Genomic DNA, 20,539 nt, shown 5'->3' with positions numbered 1-20,539 from the left:
TAGGCCCTGAGTTCAAGCCCAGGACTGGTTAAAAAAAAGTCTGTAGGCCAGGCACTAGTGGCACATGCATGCCTGCTTGCCTAGCTACTCAGCAGGCTGAGACCTGAGGATCATAGTTCAATGGCATTTCAGCAGGAAAATCTGTGAGACCCATCTCCCAGAAGTGGAAGTGGACTGAAGTGGTAGAGTGCCTGCCTTGAGTGAAAAAGCCACGGGACAGCACCCAGGCCTCAAGTTCAAACCTTAGTATTGGCACAAAGAAATAAAGCCTATAGAAAGGGATACATTAGCTGGGCGCTGGTGGTTTACGCCTATAATCCTAACTACTAAGGAGGTTGAAATCTGAGGATCAAAGTTCAAAGCCAGCTCAGGCAGCAAAGTCTGTGATAATATTACCTCCAATGAACCACCAGAAAAATGGAAGTGGTGACTTGTCTCAAAGTGGCAGAGTGCTAACCTTGAGCCCAAAAGTTCAGGGACAGAGCCAAAGCCCAGAGTTCCAGCCCTGTAACTGACAAAAAGGGGGGGGGGATAAACTACTGTAAAAATTATTTGCCATATAATAATTCCTGGGATAGAACTCCGGGATATATACATGTGAGGCAAGTGTTATAGCAACGAGTACTCCCTTGAGTCCACAAGAACACACTACAAAGAGTTTGGGCTGGGTGAAGTGGCTCATGTCCATAATCCTAGCTACTCAGGACACTGAGATCTGAGGATCGTGGTTCAAAGCCAGCCCTGGCACTAAAAAACCTGAGACACTTATCTCCAATTAATCACTAGAAAATGGGAAGTGGGACTGTGGCTCAAGGGGCAGGAAGGTATCTTTGAGCTGAAGAGCTCAGGGATGGCACCCAGGACCAGAGTTCAAGCCCCATTACCCACAGAAAAAAGAGTTTGGGGCCTACTGGTAGAGTGTTTGCCTAGCATGCACAAAGACCAGGGTTCTGTTCCCTGGTACCACATACATCGAAAAAGCCAGAAGTGGTGCTGAGGCTCAAGTGGTAGAGCCCTAGCCATGAGAAAGTCCAAGGACAGTACTCAAGCCCTGAGTTCTGGCAAAATAAAGAGTCTGGCACTGACTCTTGCTGGATTATAGCATCTGTCATTATCTACATACAGGACAAGCTCAGCTTGAAGTTTGCAGATCTGGCATCATAAGTGTTTTCTCTCCCTGATGGGCCTCTCCTCTCCTTTAACTTGACCCTGACCTGCCAGTGAAATACCTTTACTACTTGAGGGTTGGTGTGCACACAGCATTTTTTCTGGGACTGGTAGTGCTTAACCACACACCACTAAACACTACCACTAAGCCACATTCCCAGCCCTAAAGTTTTTTTTTTTCTTGAGCCATGTTAAGTTTACAGCAACACAGAGTGAAAAATACAGACAATACCTAAAATATCTCTTAGCCCCAGCTTCCAATTTGTTACAATCAATGACCCTCCCTGATTTATTCGTGGTATTGCACATGCTTTGGTTTTTTACCCAAAAAAATGTGTAATGCAGTGTCTCCACAATTATAGTATCAATGTATATTCATTTAATCTTTTATTATGGAAAATGTCAGTAATTTCTGAGATTAGACAGGATAGTATAATATACATAATATTAATATAATAGTATTAATTCCCATGCAACCTTCAGCTGTTTTTCCAGTGGTTGAGAGGGCCAGCACTGTCTTTCCATGTTCCCCATATGTTTTAGTACATCTTGGCTTAGTTACACATCAGTCCTTCTGTTATCTACTTGGTTACTTCAGTAGTTCAGACAACATAGCAAATTGGGGGGCTGGGAGTTTGGCCTAGTAGTAGAGTGCTTGCCTAGCATGCACGAAGACCCGGGTTCGATTCCTTGGTACCATATACTTAAAAAAAAAGCCAGAAGTGGTGCTGAGGCTCAAGTGGTAGAGCTCTAGCCTTGAGAAAAATCCAAGGACAGTGCTCAGGCCCTGAGCTTAAGCCCAAGACTGGCAAAAAAAAAGCATTAGCAAGTTGGGCCATTATCCCCAATTGTACAGAAAAGTGAACAGATCCTAGCGAGCTTAGTTGATGGATTCTGGGGACTAGAAGGCAGATAAGTACAATTGCACACTTAGCAGCTTGTCCCCACATGAAAGTGGACTTCACTGTGTGAATACTGAGTCTGGGAAGGACATAAACTCTCCTGTGCTCCTCAAGCAATTGCTATGTTCCACCAATTTGTCCTGCACTGGGGGTTGCTATATGACATGCAAAGCATGGAGGCAAGAATGCAGTAGGGTCTGTCTGTGTGGTTCATGTAGAGACTTGTTCTGAGATACTGTCACCTCATGCTAGGCAGACGAAGTGAACAAGACCCTACAAGTACCATGTGTATGCCAAACTTGTATATTACTTCCATGCCTGCATGTTGTGGCCAGCCCTGGGGCTTTGAACTGAGGGCCCGGGCACTGTCCTTGAGTTTCTCATGGCTAGTGCTCTATCACTTGAGCTACAGCACCACTTTTGGCTTTTGTTTTCATCTTTTTTTGCCAGTGCTAGGGCTTGAACTCAGGGCCTGATCACTGTCCTTGGGCTTTTTCCTCAATGTATTTGGTACTAAGGAATCAAACCCAGGGCTTCATGCATGCTGGTCAAGCACTTTACCACTAGGCCACACTCTGGGACCCATGCCTGCATATTTATCACAACTTTCTGGAGGCCTGTGCCTGGAGAGCACGAGGTAGGCTTAGCTCTCAGGGTCACCACAGTGGCAGGTTTCACATGGGAAGTACATTTATGTTGTTATGGCTGTTATTTTTTTCATATTAGTATTTTATTATGTCTTTTATGAGGCTGCTATCATTTGTTTTCTCAGTCCAGATGACTGCTTTTTTTCCCCAAATTAGATGTCTTTAGCTAACCTGTGGAGCCCTGCCTCATTCTCTCGGAGTAAATTATTAATCCCTATAAATAATCTATGAACATTTTCTTATTTAACCACTTATTCTGCAGACAAAGCCACCAGTCTTCATACTAGAAATGGCAGCCCTCCAATCTGCATTTTCAGGGAATGTTGACGTGACTGGCAACAACAGGAGCAGTCTTCTGACTGCATTCACTCCCCTTGGCCTCTGGCACACAACAGGAATTGTTGCTTCACAAGTAGCCAGGTGCAGTTGAGCTTAACTGAGCAGCGCCAGAAAGTCCGAAGAGCATAGGCAATAACCGTATGAATGTCCTTAACTTTTTCTTTCTGTGGCTCTTTCAACTGACTCATGTCTTCTCCCTGTTGCCAATTTCATCTCATCATCAGACATCCCTATGGCAAGTGCACTTTTCTAGACTGCAGTCTTCAGCTGCATGTTACTAATGCTGTCTGTCATGTTCTCTGAGGACTGCCTCTTGCATCAATACTTTGAGATGGCAAGTATGTACATTTAATAATCCTCTGAGGCTAAAGAACAGCCCGGAATTGTGGTCACAAATTATTTGATCATTCGTCAACATTTTTTATGTTTCCTGTGGTGGGACTTGAACTCTCGAAACTCTGGTGCTTTTTCACACAAGGCTACTCCTCTGCCTGTCGACATAGTTCCATTTCTGACCTTTTAGTGGTTAATTGGGGATGAGAATAGCATGGACTTTTGCTGCCCGGGCAATCCTCAGAGCTCAGCTTCCTGTGTAGGTATTATAGGTGTGACCCACTAGCTCACATCTAACCCTTTTTATTATGTACCCAACATATGTACATTTGTTTACGTGTTATGTATGGAGGTACTAATTTCAACTTCATAAAACAATTTTCACGTAGATGCTAGTAAATTTATTAAAAGTCATTGTTTGAGCTGAGCATCGGTGGCGCATGCCTGTAATCCTAGGTGAGATCTGAGGATCTCAGTTGAAAGCCAGCCAGGACAGACAAGTCTATGGGATTCTTATGTGCAATGAAGTACCAGCAAAGGAGAAGTGGTGCTGTGGCTCAATTTGATAGAGAACTAGTCTTGAGTACAAAGAGCTTAGGAACAGTTGTCAGATTCAGTTCAAGCCCCACAGCCGACAAAATTAAAAAAGAGGTATGATCTGAAAATCTAGATAAAACTATGAGGCATTTTTTTAAACCACCCCTATGTATGATTTGAGAATCAGTAGCCTCCATCTCAACTATGACAAGGAATTTATTTATTTACCCAGGGAATACTAGGTATGCTATCCACTCAACTCAAGAAGTTGGTGGGGTTTTGGGGGGAAGGGGGGAGGGAGTTATATTGGAACTCAAGGGCTTTGGGCTCTGAGTTCGCTTGCTGACAATTGGTGCTCTGCCCCTTGAGCCATGCCTTTGGCCTATCTCCAGTTTAACATTTTGTTGGTTTATTAAAAATGGAGTCTCGGAGACTTTTCTGTTCAAGTTGGCTTTGAACTTCCATCCCCCAGACAGCAGAACTGAGTCATCGGCACCAGGCTTAGCAGTTGTGTACTGTCTTTTAACATTGTTTCTCCACGTTCTTGCTACTGTTCCCCCCACCTTTTGCCATGTTTCCATTGCCTTTGAGCTAGCTAGCCCTCCAGAACCTGCTGGCAGCAAAAGGAATTGCCCCGCCCGGCATTACAGAATGCTTAAGTGCTTGCGCCTCGGGAGCCAATCAGCAGTGAGACCGGAAGTGGGAGGTCGTGAGACGGCTGGTTGCCGTGAAAACACCTTACGTCACATCCGCCAGGAACCCGTCTTAACCGCCGGCGTTCACAAAGGCGGCTTGAGGGCGGGATCAATCCGCGAAGGTGGAGCCTCGGCGGGGCGGAGTGAGGAGGAGTTTGGAACAGGGTGGAGGTTTAGGGCGGGGCGGAGCCCGGGAGGGCCGCCTCGCGGGCTGTGCCCGCTCGGCTGGTGCCGGTGCCGAGCTCCGCGGCAGCGGAGGCAGGTGAGAGGCTTCGGCAGGGAAGGGACGGGCGGGGGGGTGGCATCTGGCCCCGTCCCCGCTCCACGCTCACTCATTCGGACATCGTGGCCGAGCCAGAACCAGCTGGGAAGGGCTCAACTGTGTTCTTTAGGCCCGGCTGGTCCTGGGATGACGTTAGAGCTCCCTTGACCGAGATCTTTCGGTCAGGGTGTGCGACTTTCCTTCAGTCCCTTCCCACTTTGTGCTCGGACTCTGTTAATGCCCCACCCGACAACTTCCCACACTCCCAAGAGAAGTCCCAGTTAACACTGCCGGTTATCCTGCTCCCCGCACACTCCACTGCTGTAGAAAAGGCATCCATCAAGCCCACATTGCCTCTCCTGTCCTGGACAGCGACTGCTCAAAGTCTTCCAGCCCCTCAAGCAAAAACCGTCTCAGATTAGTAACAAACTCCTGTCCTAGTGCCCCAAGGCTGGCAGCCTGCTGGAGGCATAGGGCGTGGAGTGCTTGGCTGTTAGCCTCTCCCGAAACTCCCTACCACCACACTGCTGCCTGCATCCTTTCTCCCCACTTGACTTCTACTCCACTCTGTCTTTCCTGCCTCCCTATTCAGTGAAAATAGAAGCCTCACGGGAGATTCAGAAGGCGATATCAACACCCCCACATCCCAAGCTATCAAAGACTATGTCATCCTGTCATCCCGTGGTAGAAACGGGGAGGGGGGGTGCTTTTTCACACATGAATGCTTTCATGAATCTTCCCTCCCCTCCCAATCCCCCCTATCTCCAGCCACACATGATGGAGGAATCAGGCCAACCAGTGATTTGGATCCAGAGACACAGGGTCTCTGGAACACTACAGGGAATGAGGCAAGTAACAGCAGTGATAGAAAGCTGTGCCCTTGTCATGCTTTTCCCAATTCTAGCTAAGGATATGATGGGTGCTGGTTGCCCAGTTGGAAAGAACAAGGAAGCAGACTCTCCACCTTTCACCACAAGTACCACACTCCCTAAAACACTCAACTGCCACTGGGAATTTAGGGCTCTAATAGGAGCACACTTCCAACAAGGCTCTGGACTCTGGGCAGAACCCCTCACATATGATGCAGCACCTCTGCAAACTTAAACTCTCAGACTTCCAGAGAACAGGGACCATTGCGTGAAGGAGAGATCCCTCTGGGGACCTCTGACCCAGTCCTGCTGCCCCTCTCAGGAACATCCATGGGGAAGAATGGATCTGCTTGACATAAGCCTCTGCCCTACCTGTGTCTTGTCACTGGAGGTGGCACCATATACATATATACACAGAACTAGTGTTCCCTACTGTGTGTCCATGGCAGACATGATTCCCTGCAGCCAATGGTCACCCACTATTTTAGGCCTCACAAATGTCACACATCCCCAGTCCATACTCTTAAGACCTCCTTGACTTGGCACCACCTAGTGGGAAACAGGCTAGTGCAATACTACTAGAGGTTGTTGTCCCGATTCCTGGCACCTGAACAAATCAAACAAAATCAGCGTGAGGCGAGTCCACGGAAGCCAGCAAGTATCACCAGGGTATCAGGTGGCTACAGTGGCTGTGGGGTAAGATGCCTGAGGCACTTGTGCTGGGGAAGGGAACCAACACTGAGGTTGCATTTCCATTCCTCTGCTTGTGGTGAGGCTCTGCCGAGTTAGCAATGGACTTCCTGAATAGCCATGCTCCTGAGCTTCCACCTGCACACCAGCTACCTGTCTATGACCCTTCTCTTTTCAGGGCCAAGCCTGCCATCAAGGAAGGTAACACAAGACCAGGACCTGCCTATGGCCCTTTCTCAGGACCGCCCAACAGCACCAGCAGGAGTTTCCGTCTAAGCCAAAGAGGTCCATAACATTCTTTCCTTCCGGAGGAGCCATGGTGTTCAAGAAGGATGGCTGCAGCTGTCAGTGGTGGTCTGGACCCCTCGTCCTGTTCACAGCTGCCCTGCTCTTCATCAGCCTGTCACGTGAGGTCCATGGCATGGCCAGGGCCAACCTCAGCGCTACTCTGCGCCCCACTGGACCGCTGGTGAAGGACCACTACTTGAGCATTGGAGATGGTTCTGCTATGGAGTTTGATTTCCCTGAGAACAGTGAGGGGATCATTGTGATCTCTAGCAAATACCCAGGAGAGGCCAACAGGACAAGGTTCAAGCCCACCCTGAGAGTCACATCCTTGGACCCAGAAGTGCTGACCATCAAGAATGTAAGTGCCATCACATGGGGCAGTGGAGGTGGCTTTGTGGTGAGCATTCAGTCAGGCCTAGCTGGGCTCGCACCACTCCACATCCAGCTTCTGGACTTCCAGAAGGCCACGCCTGTAGTGATCGAGGAGCGCAGAGATTTCTGCATCAGAGTCTCACCTGGCGACGACACCCCTGCTCCCCTCAGCACCAACTTGGTCCACTTCTCAGAGAATCCAATCCTCTACCTGCTTCTGCCTCTTGTTTTTGTCAACAAGTGTTCGTTTGGATGCAAAGTGGAGCTTGAGGTTCTAAAGGGTCTCCTGCACAGCCCCCAGCCCATGCTTCTGGGTCTTTTGGGCCAATTTTTGGTCATGCCTTTTTATGCTTTTCTCATGGCCAAAGTGTTCATGCTGCCCAAAGCCCTGGCTCTCGGCCTCATCATTACTTGCTCGTCACCTGGTGGGGGAGGAGGCTACCTGTTCAGCCTACTTCTTGGAGGAGATGTTACGTTGGCCATTTCAATGACTTTCATCTCGACAGTAGCGGCCACTGGATTCCTGCCATTATCATCCATCTTCTACAGTCATCTGCTCAGCATTCATGAAACACTCCATGTGCCCATGTCCAAGATTCTGGGGACCCTGCTGTTCATTTCCATCCCCATAGCAGCAGGTGTGCTCATCAAGTTCAAGCTCCCCAAGTTCTCTCAGCTGTTGGTACTGATCATCAAGCCCTTCAGCTTTGTGCTCATCCTGGGTGGCCTCATCCTGGCTTACCGCATGGGAGTGTTTATCTTGGCCGGTGTCCGGCTACCGATTGTACTGGTAGGCTTCACGGTGCCCCTTGTTGGACTCTTGGTGGGCTATGGCCTGGCCATGTGCCTAAAATTGCCAGTGGCCCAGAGGCGGACTGTGAGCATTGAGGTGGGGGTGCAAAATAGCTTGTTAGCCTTGGCCATGCTGCAGCTGTCTCTCCGCCGTCTTCAAGCTGACTATGCCTCCCAGGCGCCTTTCATCGTGGCACTGACGGGGACCTCTGAGATGCTGGCTTTGGTCATTGGCCACTTCATCTACAGAAGCCTGTTCCCAGTGCCATGAAGCCCCTGGCTGAAGCTTTCATCCCATCAGCCTCGCGGTTCACCACTGCCCCTGCAGTTCCTGTATACCAAAGGCCTTTAGTTCTCATGCACTATGCACTCAAACAAATTCAGGCTTATTGGGGTTTTTTAAAAGTTTTTTTTTTAATTCTCCAGCTTTCAGTGCCAAAGAGGCTATGCTAAGTTAGGCGTGTGCACTGCCGAGAAAATATATTTCAATAAAATACAAAAGGAAACTTTGGTCCCTTTTAGTGTTTGGTTCTTGGGGCCTTGTGATTGGGGTACTTGTGTGCCTGGGTAGCTGTGTGCCAGGATGGGGGCCCTGCACGGTGTTTCCACGTCACCCCTCTCAGGTGTTACACATAAAGCCTAGTGCGCATGGCTGCATCTCACATCTGCAAACTCCTCTCTATCCATCAGTCGGCGCGCATCCCTCCCCACCTGATGGAAACGCAGTAGTTTGGCTGGCGCTGCCTTTCCTTGTTTGTTTCACACAGACAAGAAAGAGGAGAGCAGAGAAAGCTCTCAGGGCATAGCAGGCCGTCTGAGCCATGGCTGTGAACCATAGACATCAGGGATGGGAACTTGGCAGTGCGGGACAGGCCACGAGCCGGCTCAAGGCGTCGGCCCGGCCTTCCTTTTCCCGAGTGCGGGCTCCCTCATGAAGCCAGCCTTACCCTACTGGTCCCCTGCCCAGTTCTGGCCGCGAAGAAAAGCCACGTTGCCCCTCTGCCAAGCGTGGTGCGCCTTGATCCCCCGGGCTAGGGCGGTCCCAGCAGCGGCGACTCTTTCTGGGGCGCGGAGCAGGGGCGGGACCTAAGGACGTGGGCCTGCCGCGAAGGCGGTGGCGGTGGCGGGCGCGCCCCTCTCGCGGCTTCCGGCGCCGAGGAACGGTTCCGGCGCGCGCCTGGGGCGGCGGCGCGAGGCCAGGGAAACACTTGGGACCGGGTTGGAGCCGTAGTGAACGCAGCCGCAGCCCCGCAGCCGCCATGCAGCTGACGGTGAAGGCCCTTCAGGGCCGCGAGTGCAGCCTGCAGGTACGATCACCCGGCCCTGATCGCCCCGCCGCTCACAGCCGGCCGGACCCGAGAGGCCGGGAGAGCCGAACCTCTGGAAGGGGCGAGGGTTTCCCCACGCGGGGGCTGGAGGCTGACCCTCTGTCTCCCACCCCTGGCCGGGTCAGGTGGCCGAGGACGAGCTGGTGTCCACGCTGAAGCAGGTGGTGTCCGAGAAGCTGAACGTCCCAGTGCGCCAACAGCGTCTACTTTTCAAGGGCAAGGCCCTAGCGGGTAAGCCGGGGACCCCACATCCACAGTGGTTGCATAAGGTGTCCCGGCGGCAATAGGATGCATGGGCACTCTGACTCTGGTATGAGCTTCTGCTGGACCCTGGGGAAGGTGGCAGAAGCCACCAGAGCCAGACGCCGCACTGCTGCTCCCTGGCTGCCTCAGGCAGCATAGCTTCTGCACTTGCCACACAGCTGTGTGCAAGAAACCCCACGAATGTCTCTTTGGCAGATGAGAAACGACTGTCCGATTACAGTATTGGACCCAATTCCAAGCTCAACCTAGTGGTCAAACCTCTGGACAAGGTGTTACTGGAAGCAGGCTCTGCCCGCAAACTAGCTGACTCTGCACCAACGCCTGTCTGGCAGCTGATCTCGAAAGTCCTTGCCCGCCACTTCACGGTGGCAGATGCCAACAGGGTCCTGGAACAGCTACAGAGGGTGAGGACTCCACCCAGTCCTAGCTGCACCCGCTGTTCCTGCCCCCTGCATCCGTCACAACATCTCCACTGACACCCCCTGAATTCTCCTGGCTTTCTCTCTTTAGGATTATGAGAGATCTCTAAGCCGCCTGACACTGGATGACATCGAACGCTTAGCCGGTCGCTTCCTGCACCCTGAGCTCACTGAAGCTATGGAGAAGGGTTTCCCTAAATAGTGTCCTCTGACTAAGGGGAGGAGCCCAAGGCCAGGCCACAGCTGCATGTTGCATTAAATGTGTTCTCATGTTGCAGTTTGGCTCATAGTAATAATAATAGCTGGTATGTACCCCAGCTCTTGGTAGGTGCCAGGCACTACTCAAAGCATTTGACCAGGGTTCTCTTCCACCTTCTGCAGAACAGGTGAGACAGTGCAGTAGAGGCACCTGGCATGCTGCAGCTCAGGCAGATCTGCAGCCAGCCAGCTTATACAGGAGTGCCTCAATGGGATGGAAAAGGTGCTGTTTCGGGGACTAGGCTTTAGCATTTCATTCCGCGCACCCACCCAGAATAAACCCTTGGGTGACTCCCAACAGTAGAAGGGAAAGCAGCTGGCCCCCACTGCCAATTCCTATCACTTGACCTCTCGCACAACGGATAGAACCCTTGGCAATTTTCCACAGAAGGTCAAGTGATAGCCCTGGGCCCCTGAGCTCCTGGAGCCACATCCTGGAGCTTCAGGGTCACCCCAGCCCTGGGGGATGGCTTGGGCTACTTGTCTGTGCCACTTGGGTCCCCAACCATTGAGTGTGTAACAGCAAGGGCCACTCTTCCAACCTGACTCCATTTCCTTCCTCCTTACCCCATGCTAGAGTGGGGAGTTGCCATCCTCTGCAGCTGTCTGTGCTGTTCATTAAGCAAGCTGAAGTCAGACATGAAGCAGTAGCCAAGCATGAGCCACAGATGGAGTTTCCTGGGCCTTGGTGGTACAGCTATTCTTGGGGAACCCTGTTTGCTAGGCTTCTCCTATAAGTGGGTACTTCATACCCATTCGAGTTGACAGATGATTCAGCCAAGGTAGTGTCGCTGCCTGGGCCCCTATACCCACACTTCACCCACCCCTCAAGATGGATGCTTCCTGTGTACAGAGCCCTCTCCTTTGCACACTTCTTGTTGCTCAAGAGGAACCTCAGGATGCTGGGGTAGACAGAAGCATGGGCTCGGTAACACTGTGCCCTATTGATGGTGCTAGACATCATATAAATACCTGTTCCTTTGAGCTGGGAGCAGTAGAGGCTTCAGGGCAACCACTCGAGACACTGCTCTTGTCCCTCCGCGCCCCCCAGTGTGGCCAGTGCTAAGCCTGCCCTTCCTGGTTGGGCCACGTGGGTGAACACAGAGTTCCCATGACGGAAAGACGAACAAATGACGGAGGGTGAGAAGCAGATGATAGCCCGTAGCCCTCCCTGAGAACTGGGGATTGCATACAGCAGGGACCTGCTTAGGAGCATGTGTTGTCTGACAGCTCAGATAACGGGCTTATTTTAAGTCAGGGAATGTATGTTTTTTAATTAAATAACACTAAAGGTGCATGTAAGACTTTTACTCAAGAGGAATTCTTATTAACTAGGCTGCTTTTGGTTTCCAATCATTGGTTTAGCAATAATGGAAACTACTGGTTTACAAAACTGCAAAGGCCAGGAGTTCTGGCAGTGGGTGAACAATTTCACCAAATATCGAGTTTCTTCCTGCATCCCTCTGCATTTTCCAGTATCTTCATCCTCCACCACCACGTCCTAGGAGCAAAAGGGAGCTGCCTGCTGCTTCGATGGATCCTGCCTGTTCTTCACTGCCAATGAAAAACACTCTGCAGTGTAGCTTCTGTCTCAGATGCCCCAGCAAATAAATGTTGCTATTTCATTGGTCACAACTGTGTCCCATTCTTTTGGCTGGGGGAAGGAGGGGGTGGTCACTGCTCGTGACAACTGCATCCTGTAAGTGTGCAGGAACTGCTTCCTCTGAACACAGTTGGGTTTCACAAGGATTGGGTAGATCGTAGGGGGAGGTGGAATGGAGATTATAATCACGTTAATGGACTGAACAAGGAAAGGTTGCTCAAACCAGGAGGCGCTTTTCTGTTGTTAACTGCAGACATTTAAGTCTATGTGGGCTTGTGGAAATGTAACTATATGAGACTAATACATTTTTTAACTCTTACTGAAGTAAATACAAGCACCTCAAAAAAAAGACAAAAAAAAACTTTGTGTGGGCTTACTGAACCCACGAGAGATGGGAAGAGGAACCCCAGACATGGTTACTCATCCTGTATGCCAATGCTTCCCATTTACGTGCTAGCGATTGTAGGTGTGGTGGCTGAAGGCACATCTTGCCCATTGATAGAGGGCAGTGATCCAGGTAATTTTCTTTTGATCCTGAGACTTGACCTCTGCGCATGGACACTGTTCATGACCTGTTTAGCTTAAGGAACCACATCCCCACTTCCCATTTCCTGGTGATTAATTGCAGATGAAAGTCTCACACACTTTAGGGCGTAGGCTGGCGTTGGATTGCGATCCTCGGATGTCAGCCTCCTGAGTAGCTAGGATTACAGGCAGGAGCCACTGGGCCTGGCTTCTAGGTAAAATTTTAAAGTGTTTTATGGAGTTTTTGTGCCACTTCTGGGGTTTGAAATCAGGGCCTGAGTGCCGTCCCTTTGCTTCATTGCACAGAGATGGTGGTCTACCACTTGAGCCACAGCTCCACTTCCAGCTTTTTTCTATATATGTAGTACTGAGGAATTGAACCTGGGTCTTCATGCATACTAGGTGAGCAATCTAACACTAGGCTAAACTCCTGGCCGGAAAACTCACTCTTGACTCCCTGTTACCTTCTAAAAAGTTAAGCAAGAGTTCAAGGCATCCTCCCACTCCCAAGCAAATCTCTGTGGTACTGTTGCCATTGTCTTTGGACCACTTTTTTTTTCTGTGTGAACTTGGGTGGGCCAATCTCTGAACTTATTTTCCTTAAGGCTAGCAGTCTACCACGTGAGGCATAGTGACACTTCTTTTGGGGGGTAGTTTATTGGAGATAAAGTCACAGACTTTTGTGTTCAGACTGGCTTTGAATAGCAGTCCTTAATCTCAGCTTCCTGAGTAGCTAGGATTACAGGTGTGAGCCACTCGCAGTTGGCTGGCCTTTGTCGGTTTTGTGCTAGCTGCGTTCCGGGCTGCTGGTGTTTGAGACATAGCCACCAGTAGTCCTCTGGGACTCCAATAAAGACTCATAATTTGGCCTCCTAAGTGGGGGCTTTTGTGTTGCGCTGAGTTTCCTTACAACACTAGTACTTTGATTTAGGTTCCTGTTATTTCTCACCTTCATTGCTGAACAGCCACTCTAAAACATGGTTTATAAAGTGCAAATCAGATCGGCTTTGGCCCCTGCAAAGTCCAGTCTAGTCAGCTAGTGTTGTGTGAAGCAATACCCCTAGGAGGGGCACAGCTGCAAATCCCTGCATGGATATCATGTCACATGTTCTGGGGGCCACCGGGCCTGGAGAAAGAGTAGGTCTGGAGAGAGGAAGGGTTAATAAATGGAGGTATTGTAGCCAAGGTACATGAGGTAAAAACTGAAGTGTATAAACTGAGAGTAGGGTTAAGAGGGGGAAAATGGAGAATGATGGGTGAAGTTGATGAAGAAACTTTGTACTTATAACCTGAGTGTAGGAAATGTAACCCCTTTGTAAAACTACTTAGTAATAAAAAAAGAAAAAATCAGGAGGAGTATAGTTAGAATGGAAAGAAATGAGATTTAATACTGAAAAATGAAGGAGCTTGTAACTATTTGCATAGGGTTTTTTTTTTGTTTTCAGTCCTGGTGTTTGGGCTCATGCCTGAGCACTGCGCTTGGGCTTTGAAGGCTATAACTCTACCACTTGAGGCACAGAACCACTTCCAGGTTTTTCTATGTATGTAGTACTAAGGAATTGAACCTGGGTCTTCATGCATGCTAGGCAAGCACTCCACCACTAGACCACACTCCTGGCCCTTGCATAGTTTTATTACTTACATCATTTAGGAAATATAATTGTTTTTAGTGGTCAGAATAAATTAGCAGAATTTTGGTACTGCAAAAAATAATATTAATAATAAAGGGAAAAATGGTGGGAATGTAGATGGCATTAATGAGAAAGACTTCCAGGGTGGTGAAGGTGGAATCTGCTTGTGCAAGTATGGCGAAGCCACATTTGAGTGAGGTGTTCTAAGAGTGTTAGCTTTTTCTTCGTCCCTTTCTTCCTTGTCCCTTCCACTCCTTGTCTCTGTTTTTGGTTCTGGGCCTGGGGGTTGAATTTAGGGATTGGGTAATGCAGTTTATTTCCTTTTGTGTGTTTTTTTTTTGCTAGTCCTGGGCTTGGGCTCAGGGCCTGAGCACTGTCCTTGGACTTTCTCAAGGCTAGCGCTCTACCACTTGAGCCTCAGCACCACTTCCGGCTTTTTTCTATGTATGTGGTACCGAGGAATCGAACCTGGGTCTTCGTGCAGGCTAGTCAAGCACTCTACCACTAGGCCAAACTCCCAGCCCAATGCTGTTTATTTCTTTCGCTGAAGGCTAACAACAGAGCAAAAGGTAGTGCTGGAGACAGAGTCCCAGTTGTGGTTCTTTGGGGGAGGTTAATTGGAGATAAGCGTGACATGGACTTTCCTGCCAAATGGGTTCAAACTGTGGTTCACAGATCTGAGCTTCATAAGTGGTAGGATTAGAGGCATGAGATAGTGGCGCCCGCGTAAGTCTGACTTTAGGAGAGCAATAATATCCCAGACAGGGAAAGAAAGGGGTCTCGGTGAAGTTCCAGAAGAGCAGAAAGTAAGAAGCCATCATATAATCAATCATGGAGTTTCTTTTTAAGTAAATTTAAAATGCTTATTACTGAGTCCTGAATGTTTATGACAAGTATACATACAGATGCTGATATGACTTATCGTTATTGCTATTGGTCTTACTCGATCATTTATTTTAAATGACATTAAGAATCATGGAAGAATCTGGGAAGTCCAATTCACTTACTGCACTAATGGCTGGAAGTTTGGTGAAGATTCGTTTCGCCAGGGCTTGAGAGTAACATGGTGGTCTGAACACTATGCATCTGGCGGCTGCCCAGGAGTGAATTTATACAGTTCCGTGGATCATTTATATCAGAAGCTGCAGGCGGTACAGAAAACCCCCGTGGAAAGTGAGTATACGTCGCTGCCACAGCCCCAGCAGCGGCGTGACTGCGCATGCGCCATTGGAGCAGAAAGGGTGGAGCTTCGTGAGGGAAGCGTAGCGTCAGCATCAGAGTCGGTGGCGCGGGCGGGGGCTGTTGGGGTGGAAGGCGGAGCTGCCGCCAACACGCAGACTCCTGACGCCACCTCCAGAGACGCAGCAGGTGGCGCCGACGGTCTGTGTGGCCAGCATAGCAGCTGCCGTCCCGTTGGTGATTCAGGTTTAGTAGAAGTTATGTCCTGTGGGGCGAAGCGCGCTGCGTGTGTGTTGCAGGACCCGGATTCAGGCACAGATGCTGCGGGCCGCGCTGAAAGGCCTGCAGTCCAGTCCCACATTTTGTATCCCACGTGAGCAGCCAAGGATGTGAGCAGGGCGGTGGCGCCTGTGTCGGGGAAGGGAGAACGCACGCGCGGCGGCGGCGTGGAGCAGGGGAGCCAGCGGGAAGCGCAGGCCGGCCGGGAACTCGGGGTGGTGGGCACTGCGGTGAGGGCAGCTGGGAAGCAGGCTGGGCCAGGGGCGCCTTGAGAATGAGCACGGGGGGCTGAAGGGGGGCAGCCTCGGGCGGGCGGGCGTGGCTTTCAAGGACCAAGTCCCGGTGATACTCCTTTACGGCTCCTGCGCCAGCACCCTCAGCGTGCCTTTCCCGACACCCTTGGAAGCTGAAATCGCCCATGGGGCCCTGGCCCCAGATGCGGAACCCCACCAAGGAGCGCTGGGGAAGGAGCTTACCGTGAGCGGGACCACCTTGGCCATGTGAGTTCCACATATGGCTGGCGTGGGAGACAGCTGGTAGAAAGTTGCGTGGGCAACATGAGACCCGTAAGATGGGGGGACACTGCGCCCCTCTCCTCTATAATAACAGCCATCAAAACTTTGCATTCACAGAAGAAAGACAGTAACTACCACTTCAGCTTGTTTTTCTCTTTTCCTCACTCTTAGACGCTGGACCGCTGCAGACTCCCGCCTGCTCCGAGTTTCCATCTTGAGTTTCCTTGAACAGCTTTCCTTGGTGATACAGACCATGCGGCGCTTTGGACCTCCCGTATCCCGTTGAATGTGGATGATGCAAAACACCCAAGGTTAAACCTTAAGCCTCCTTCAAAGCCAAGCATCCTTACCTAAGACAGACATTATACAGCTACGTGTTACTGAACACGGATAGTCTAATGGTTTCTCCTCATTGACGTTTATGTGCCAGGATCCACTTCCTTTGTTTCAGGTTTTAATGCTTCCTAACACAAGAAATAAACCTGAGTTATTGATCAAATCAACTTTTTTTCACCTCCGACTTTCTTGCCTATGTCCTCTGTTGGACAGGAGGTTCTGATCTTAATATCTTAATACAAAGTAATTGAAAACCATTTCACAAACAGCAAAACTAATTGTTCATCCTTTACACTATTATAATTTTTTTGGTCAAGACTGGCTCTCCACTATTTGAGCCACACCTCCACTTTTTCTTTTCTTTTCTTTTCTTTTCTTTTCTTTTCTTTTCTTCCCTTCCCTTCCCTTCCCTTCCCTTCCCTTCCCTTCCCTTCCCTTCCCTTCCCTTCCCCTCCCTCCCTCCCTTCCCTTCCCTTCCCTTCCCTCCCTCCCTCCCTCCCTCCTTCCCTTCTTTCTTTCTTTCTTTCTCTCTTTCTTTCTTTCTTTCTTTTCTTTCTTTCTTTCTTTCTTTCTTTCTTTCTTTCTTTCTTTCTTTCTTTCTTTCTTTCTTTCTTTCTTTCTTTCTTTCTTTCTTTCTTTCTTTCTTTCTTTCTTTCTTTCTTTCCCCAGTCCTGAGACTTCAACTAAAACCCTGGGCACTGTCCTTGCATACTTTCTGTTCATCTACCACTCTACCACTTAAGCCACAGCACCACTTCCACCTTTTTCTATGTATGTGGTACTGAGGAATTAAACACAGGGCTTCACACATACTAGGCAGGCACTCTACCACTAGGCCAAACTCCAGGCTCCACTTCCACATTTTTGCTGCTTAACTGGGGATAAGAAGGTACGGGATTTGTCCCCTGAGCCAACAGCATAACTTGATCTCTACACCTTAGTTTCCTGGTTATGTAGGATTACACATATAAGCCATCACATAGATACCCAAATAGTATTATATTTCTTCCCAATTCTTTTTCTTGTCTTAAATCTGTCCTGGTACTGAGGCTTGAACACAGGGCCTTGTGCTCATAGTACATACTCTACCACTTAAGCCATTCCTGCACTCTGGCATTTGCTACTTACACAAACGTAAAGATTTACTGAATTTTTTGTTCCAGGTGTCTTAGAACTGTGTTCCTCAGATCTCAGCCCTCTGATTAGATATGTTTTACAGGGATGAGTCACTGATACTGGCTTCTTTTTACTCTCCAATTTTTCAAAAACATGTTACAGAGCCGGGAGTTTGGCCTCTGGTTAAAGTGCTTGCCTAGCATGCATGAAGACCCGGGTTCGATTCCTCGGTACCACATATAGAAAAAAGCCGAAAGTGGTGCTGAGGCTCAAGTGGTAGAGCTCTAGCCTTGAGAAAGTCCAAGGACAGTGCTCAGGCCCTGAGCTCAAGCCCAGGACTGGCAGAAAAAAAAACATGTTACAAAAGGATACACAATTCATACTTTTCAACAATTTGTTTCACATGTGAATCCTTCATATTTTCCTGTTCTAATATGCCATAGTTTTGATGAAATTTTTCTATATATCTGCTTGAACGTATGCTTACTCTCTTTGAATACATTTCAGAGTACAGTCACTGACTTAAGATTTGTCAGCTGGGCGCAGTGGCTCACACCTATAATCCTACTCTGGAGGCTGAGATCGCACGATCAAGGTTCAAAGCCAGCCCAGGCACTAAAGTCGAGACTTTTATCTCCAATTAACCACCAGAAAACCAGAAGTAGCACTGTAGCTCAAAAGGTAGGGCTGGGTAGGGCCAGTCATAACCTTAAACTGAAGAGGTAAGGGAAAACTCCCGCACCATGGGGTAGGTCCACACTTTCAGCTGAACAGCTCTAAAACAGCACCCAGGCCCTGGGGTACACTATGAGCCTTGACCTGTACAGTTTAGGGACAACACCGATGCCCAGAGTCCAAGCACCACAACCCCCCCAAAAAATCAACAAATTTGTGAGCCAGGAGTTTGGCCTAGTGGTAGAGTGTTTGCCTAGCATGCATGAAGGGTTGGGTTCATAACCTTGTCACCACATACACAGAAAGAGCTAGAAGAGATAGAGCAGGAGGTTCACCTACTAGTAGAGTGCTTGCCTAGCATGCATGAAGACCCGAGTTTGATTCCTTGGCACCACATACATAGAAAAAGCCAGAAAAGGTGCTGTGGCTCAAGTGGTAGAGCTCTGGCATTGAGAAAGCCCAAAGGCAGTGCCTACATCCTCGGTTCCAGCCCAAGGACTGGCAACAGTTTAAAAAAAGCTGGAAGTGGTCTGTGGCTGAACTGGTAAAGCTCTAGCCTTGAGAAAGCACAAGGACAGTGCTCAGGCCTTGAGTTCAAGCCCCAGGAATGGCAAAAAAAAAACAGATTTGTGACCAGGTGTCAGTGGCTCACAGGACGCTGATACATGAGAATCAAGGTTCAAAGCAAGCCGAGGCAGGAAAATCCACGAGAGTCTAATCTCCAATTAACCACCAAAAGGCCTAAACTGGAGCTAAGCTGTGGCTCAAAGCAGTAGAGTGCCAGCCCTGAGCAAAAAAAAAAGGTCATGGATAGCACCTAGACCCTGAGTTCAAGCCCAACAACAACAAAAATGCATGCGAGTACAACAATGCTTCCTGTGTTTGAGAGCAACCTACCCAGAAACACCAAGATAAAGGTTCTGTGACTGACTTGGTTTGTGAGGAAAACCGCAATAGAAACGGGAGAAACATTTGGGGAAGGAGTTAGTTCAGAACAAAGGCAGGTGTGACTCTTCCACTCGCAATGACTCCACATTGCTTTCTCTCCTCAATATGGGTTGCATTTTCCTGCTCGCTCGTATCCATGGGACTTTCTTCACTGCGTGTAGAGGCGGGGCATTACACTGCGCATTCCAGCCAGGCCCCCTCCCAGTGACGTGAGTTTCTCATTCATTCCTGCCCAGGTTGTCTTTGACCCTCAAGCCTCCGATCTGTCTCCCAGTGAGCACATCCCCAGGCCCACGGGAGGGTTTTGGTTTTCTGTTTGTACCAGGATGGAGACTTGAATTCATGGCATGGGTGCTGTCCCTTAGCTTTTTCCAAAGCGCGCGCGCGCGCGCTCTCTCTCTTTCTCTCTCTCTCTCTCTCTCTCTCTCTCTCTCTCTCTCTCTCTCTCTCTCTCTCTCTCTCTCTCTCTCTCTGTCTCTCTGTCTCTCTCTCTCTCTCTCTGTCTCTCTCTCTCTCTCTGTCTCTCTCTCTCTCTCCCTCCCTCCCTCCCTCCCTCCCTCCCTCCCTCTCTCTCTCTCTCTCTCTCTCTCTCTCTCTCTCTCTCTCTCTCTCTCTCTCTCTCTCTCTCTCTGTGAGTGCGTTTGGTCGGTAGTAATGCTTGAACTCAGGGTCTAGGCGCTGTCCCTGAACTTTTATTTTATTTTTTGTGGGTCATGGGGCTTGAACTGGGCCTTGGTGCTGTCCCTGAGCCCCTCAGCTCAAGGCTACTGCCCTACCAATGCGCCAAGCTCTACTTCTTGTTTTCTAGAGGTTAATTGGAGATAAGTCTCAGGTCCTTTTGTGCCCTGGCTGGCTTTGAACCTTGATCCTCAGATCTCAGCCTCCTGTGTAGCTAGGATTACAGGCGTGACCTTGGGCTTTCTCAGGGCTAGAGCTCTACCACTTGACCCACAGCACAAGTTCTGGCTTTTTCTATGTATGCAGTGCCAAGGAATGAAACCCAGGGCTTTGTGCATTCTAGGTAAGCACTCTACCACAACGCCATGCACCTGGCTAAGGGCAATATTTTAAACCACTTGTCTTTTGTCATTTTGACTCATTCTAGGCAAACTAACTGCAAAAATGATATCCTGGGACTTCCTTTTGTCCTGAGCCAGACCTGTAATCCTTTAATTATGTGTGGGTTTACTTATGCATATTCACATTTAAATCTTACATACTTCAATCTCCCTTCCCGGGCTGTCCTGAACTTCAGCAGACGCATGTGATCTACCCCACCCCACAATCCCCAGCCTCATGAACGGACTTCTTCTTGCCAGTGCGGGGGCATGGACTCAGAGCCTGGGCACTAGCTGTCCCCGAGCTTCTTTTGCTCGTGGCCAGCACTCCACCAGATGAGCCACAGCACCACTTGTGACTGCTTATGTGGTACTGAGGACTGGGGCCCAGGGCTTCATGTGTGGTAGGCAAGCACTGTAGCCCTCGGCCACATTCCAAGCTCTTGTGAATTGACTACTAAGGCTGCTATGTGGCCTTTCACCCCGAGTCAGCTTTCAGTACTCTCCGTTCT

General features: G+C 49.4%; 3 protein-coding genes across 3 annotated transcripts; all 3 read left to right on the top strand.

The window, feature by feature from the left end:
* The first annotated feature begins 6,622 nt into the window (after positions 1 to 6,622).
* Slc10a3 (solute carrier family 10 member 3) lies at positions 6,623 to 8,387 on the top strand. Its single transcript, XM_090325684.1, has one exon. It carries the CDS (start codon positions 6,758 to 6,760, stop codon positions 8,162 to 8,164), a length of 1,407 nt encoding a protein of 468 aa, XP_090181810.1. The 5' UTR covers positions 6,623 to 6,757; the 3' UTR covers positions 8,165 to 8,387.
* A 637-nt stretch (positions 8,388 to 9,024) lies between these two features.
* Positions 9,025 to 11,797, top strand: Ubl4a (ubiquitin like 4A). Its single transcript, XM_090326203.1, has 4 exons — positions 9,025 to 9,200; positions 9,347 to 9,452; positions 9,681 to 9,889; positions 9,996 to 11,797. Exons 1-4 carry the CDS (start codon positions 9,153 to 9,155, stop codon positions 10,104 to 10,106), a joined length of 474 nt encoding a protein of 157 aa, XP_090182329.1. The 5' UTR covers positions 9,025 to 9,152; the 3' UTR covers positions 10,107 to 11,797.
* A 403-nt stretch (positions 11,798 to 12,200) lies between these two features.
* Positions 12,201 to 16,387, top strand: Lage3 (L antigen family member 3). The gene is made up of 4 exons (XM_090327194.1): positions 12,201 to 12,282; positions 15,023 to 15,473; positions 15,751 to 15,879; positions 16,066 to 16,387. The coding sequence occupies exons 1-4, from the start codon at positions 12,201 to 12,203 to the stop codon at positions 16,178 to 16,180; spliced, it is 777 nt and encodes a 258-aa protein (XP_090183320.1). The 3' UTR covers positions 16,181 to 16,387.
* The last annotated feature ends 4,152 nt before the right edge of the window (positions 16,388 to 20,539 follow it).

This window comes from Megascapheus bottae, chromosome X (assembly GCF_031878675.1).
Source record: "Megascapheus bottae isolate mThoBot1 chromosome X, mThoBot2.hap1, whole genome shotgun sequence".
Classification (NCBI taxonomy): Eukaryota; Metazoa; Chordata; class Mammalia; order Rodentia; family Geomyidae; genus Megascapheus; species Megascapheus bottae.
Note: the sequence above shows the minus strand (reverse complement) of the source record. Positions and strands in the feature narration are given on the sequence as shown.

What these genes read in the sequence shown, in the direction of transcription:
- Lage3 (XM_090327194.1), top strand. Translation starts at nt 12,201, where the DNA reads ATGCTTCCCATTTACGTGCTAGCGATTGTAGGTGTGGTGGCTGAAGGC. An exon ending in TCCCACATTTTGTATCCCAC is followed by an intron (nt 15,474 to 15,750) that starts GTGAGCAGCCAA and finishes CTCCTGCGCCAG; the next exon opens with CACCCTCAGCGTGCCTTTCC. An exon ending in AGCGGGACCACCTTGGCCAT is followed by an intron (nt 15,880 to 16,065) that starts GTGAGTTCCACA and finishes CCTCACTCTTAG; the next exon opens with ACGCTGGACCGCTGCAGACT.
- Ubl4a (XM_090326203.1), top strand. Translation starts at nt 9,153, where the DNA reads ATGCAGCTGACGGTGAAGGCCCTTCAGGGCCGCGAGTGCAGCCTGCAG. An exon ending in CAAGGGCAAGGCCCTAGCGG is followed by an intron (nt 9,453 to 9,680) that starts GTAAGCCGGGGA and finishes TCTCTTTGGCAG; the next exon opens with ATGAGAAACGACTGTCCGAT. An exon ending in TCCTGGAACAGCTACAGAGG is followed by an intron (nt 9,890 to 9,995) that starts GTGAGGACTCCA and finishes TTCTCTCTTTAG; the next exon opens with GATTATGAGAGATCTCTAAG.
- Slc10a3 (XM_090325684.1), top strand. Translation starts at nt 6,758, where the DNA reads ATGGTGTTCAAGAAGGATGGCTGCAGCTGTCAGTGGTGGTCTGGACCC.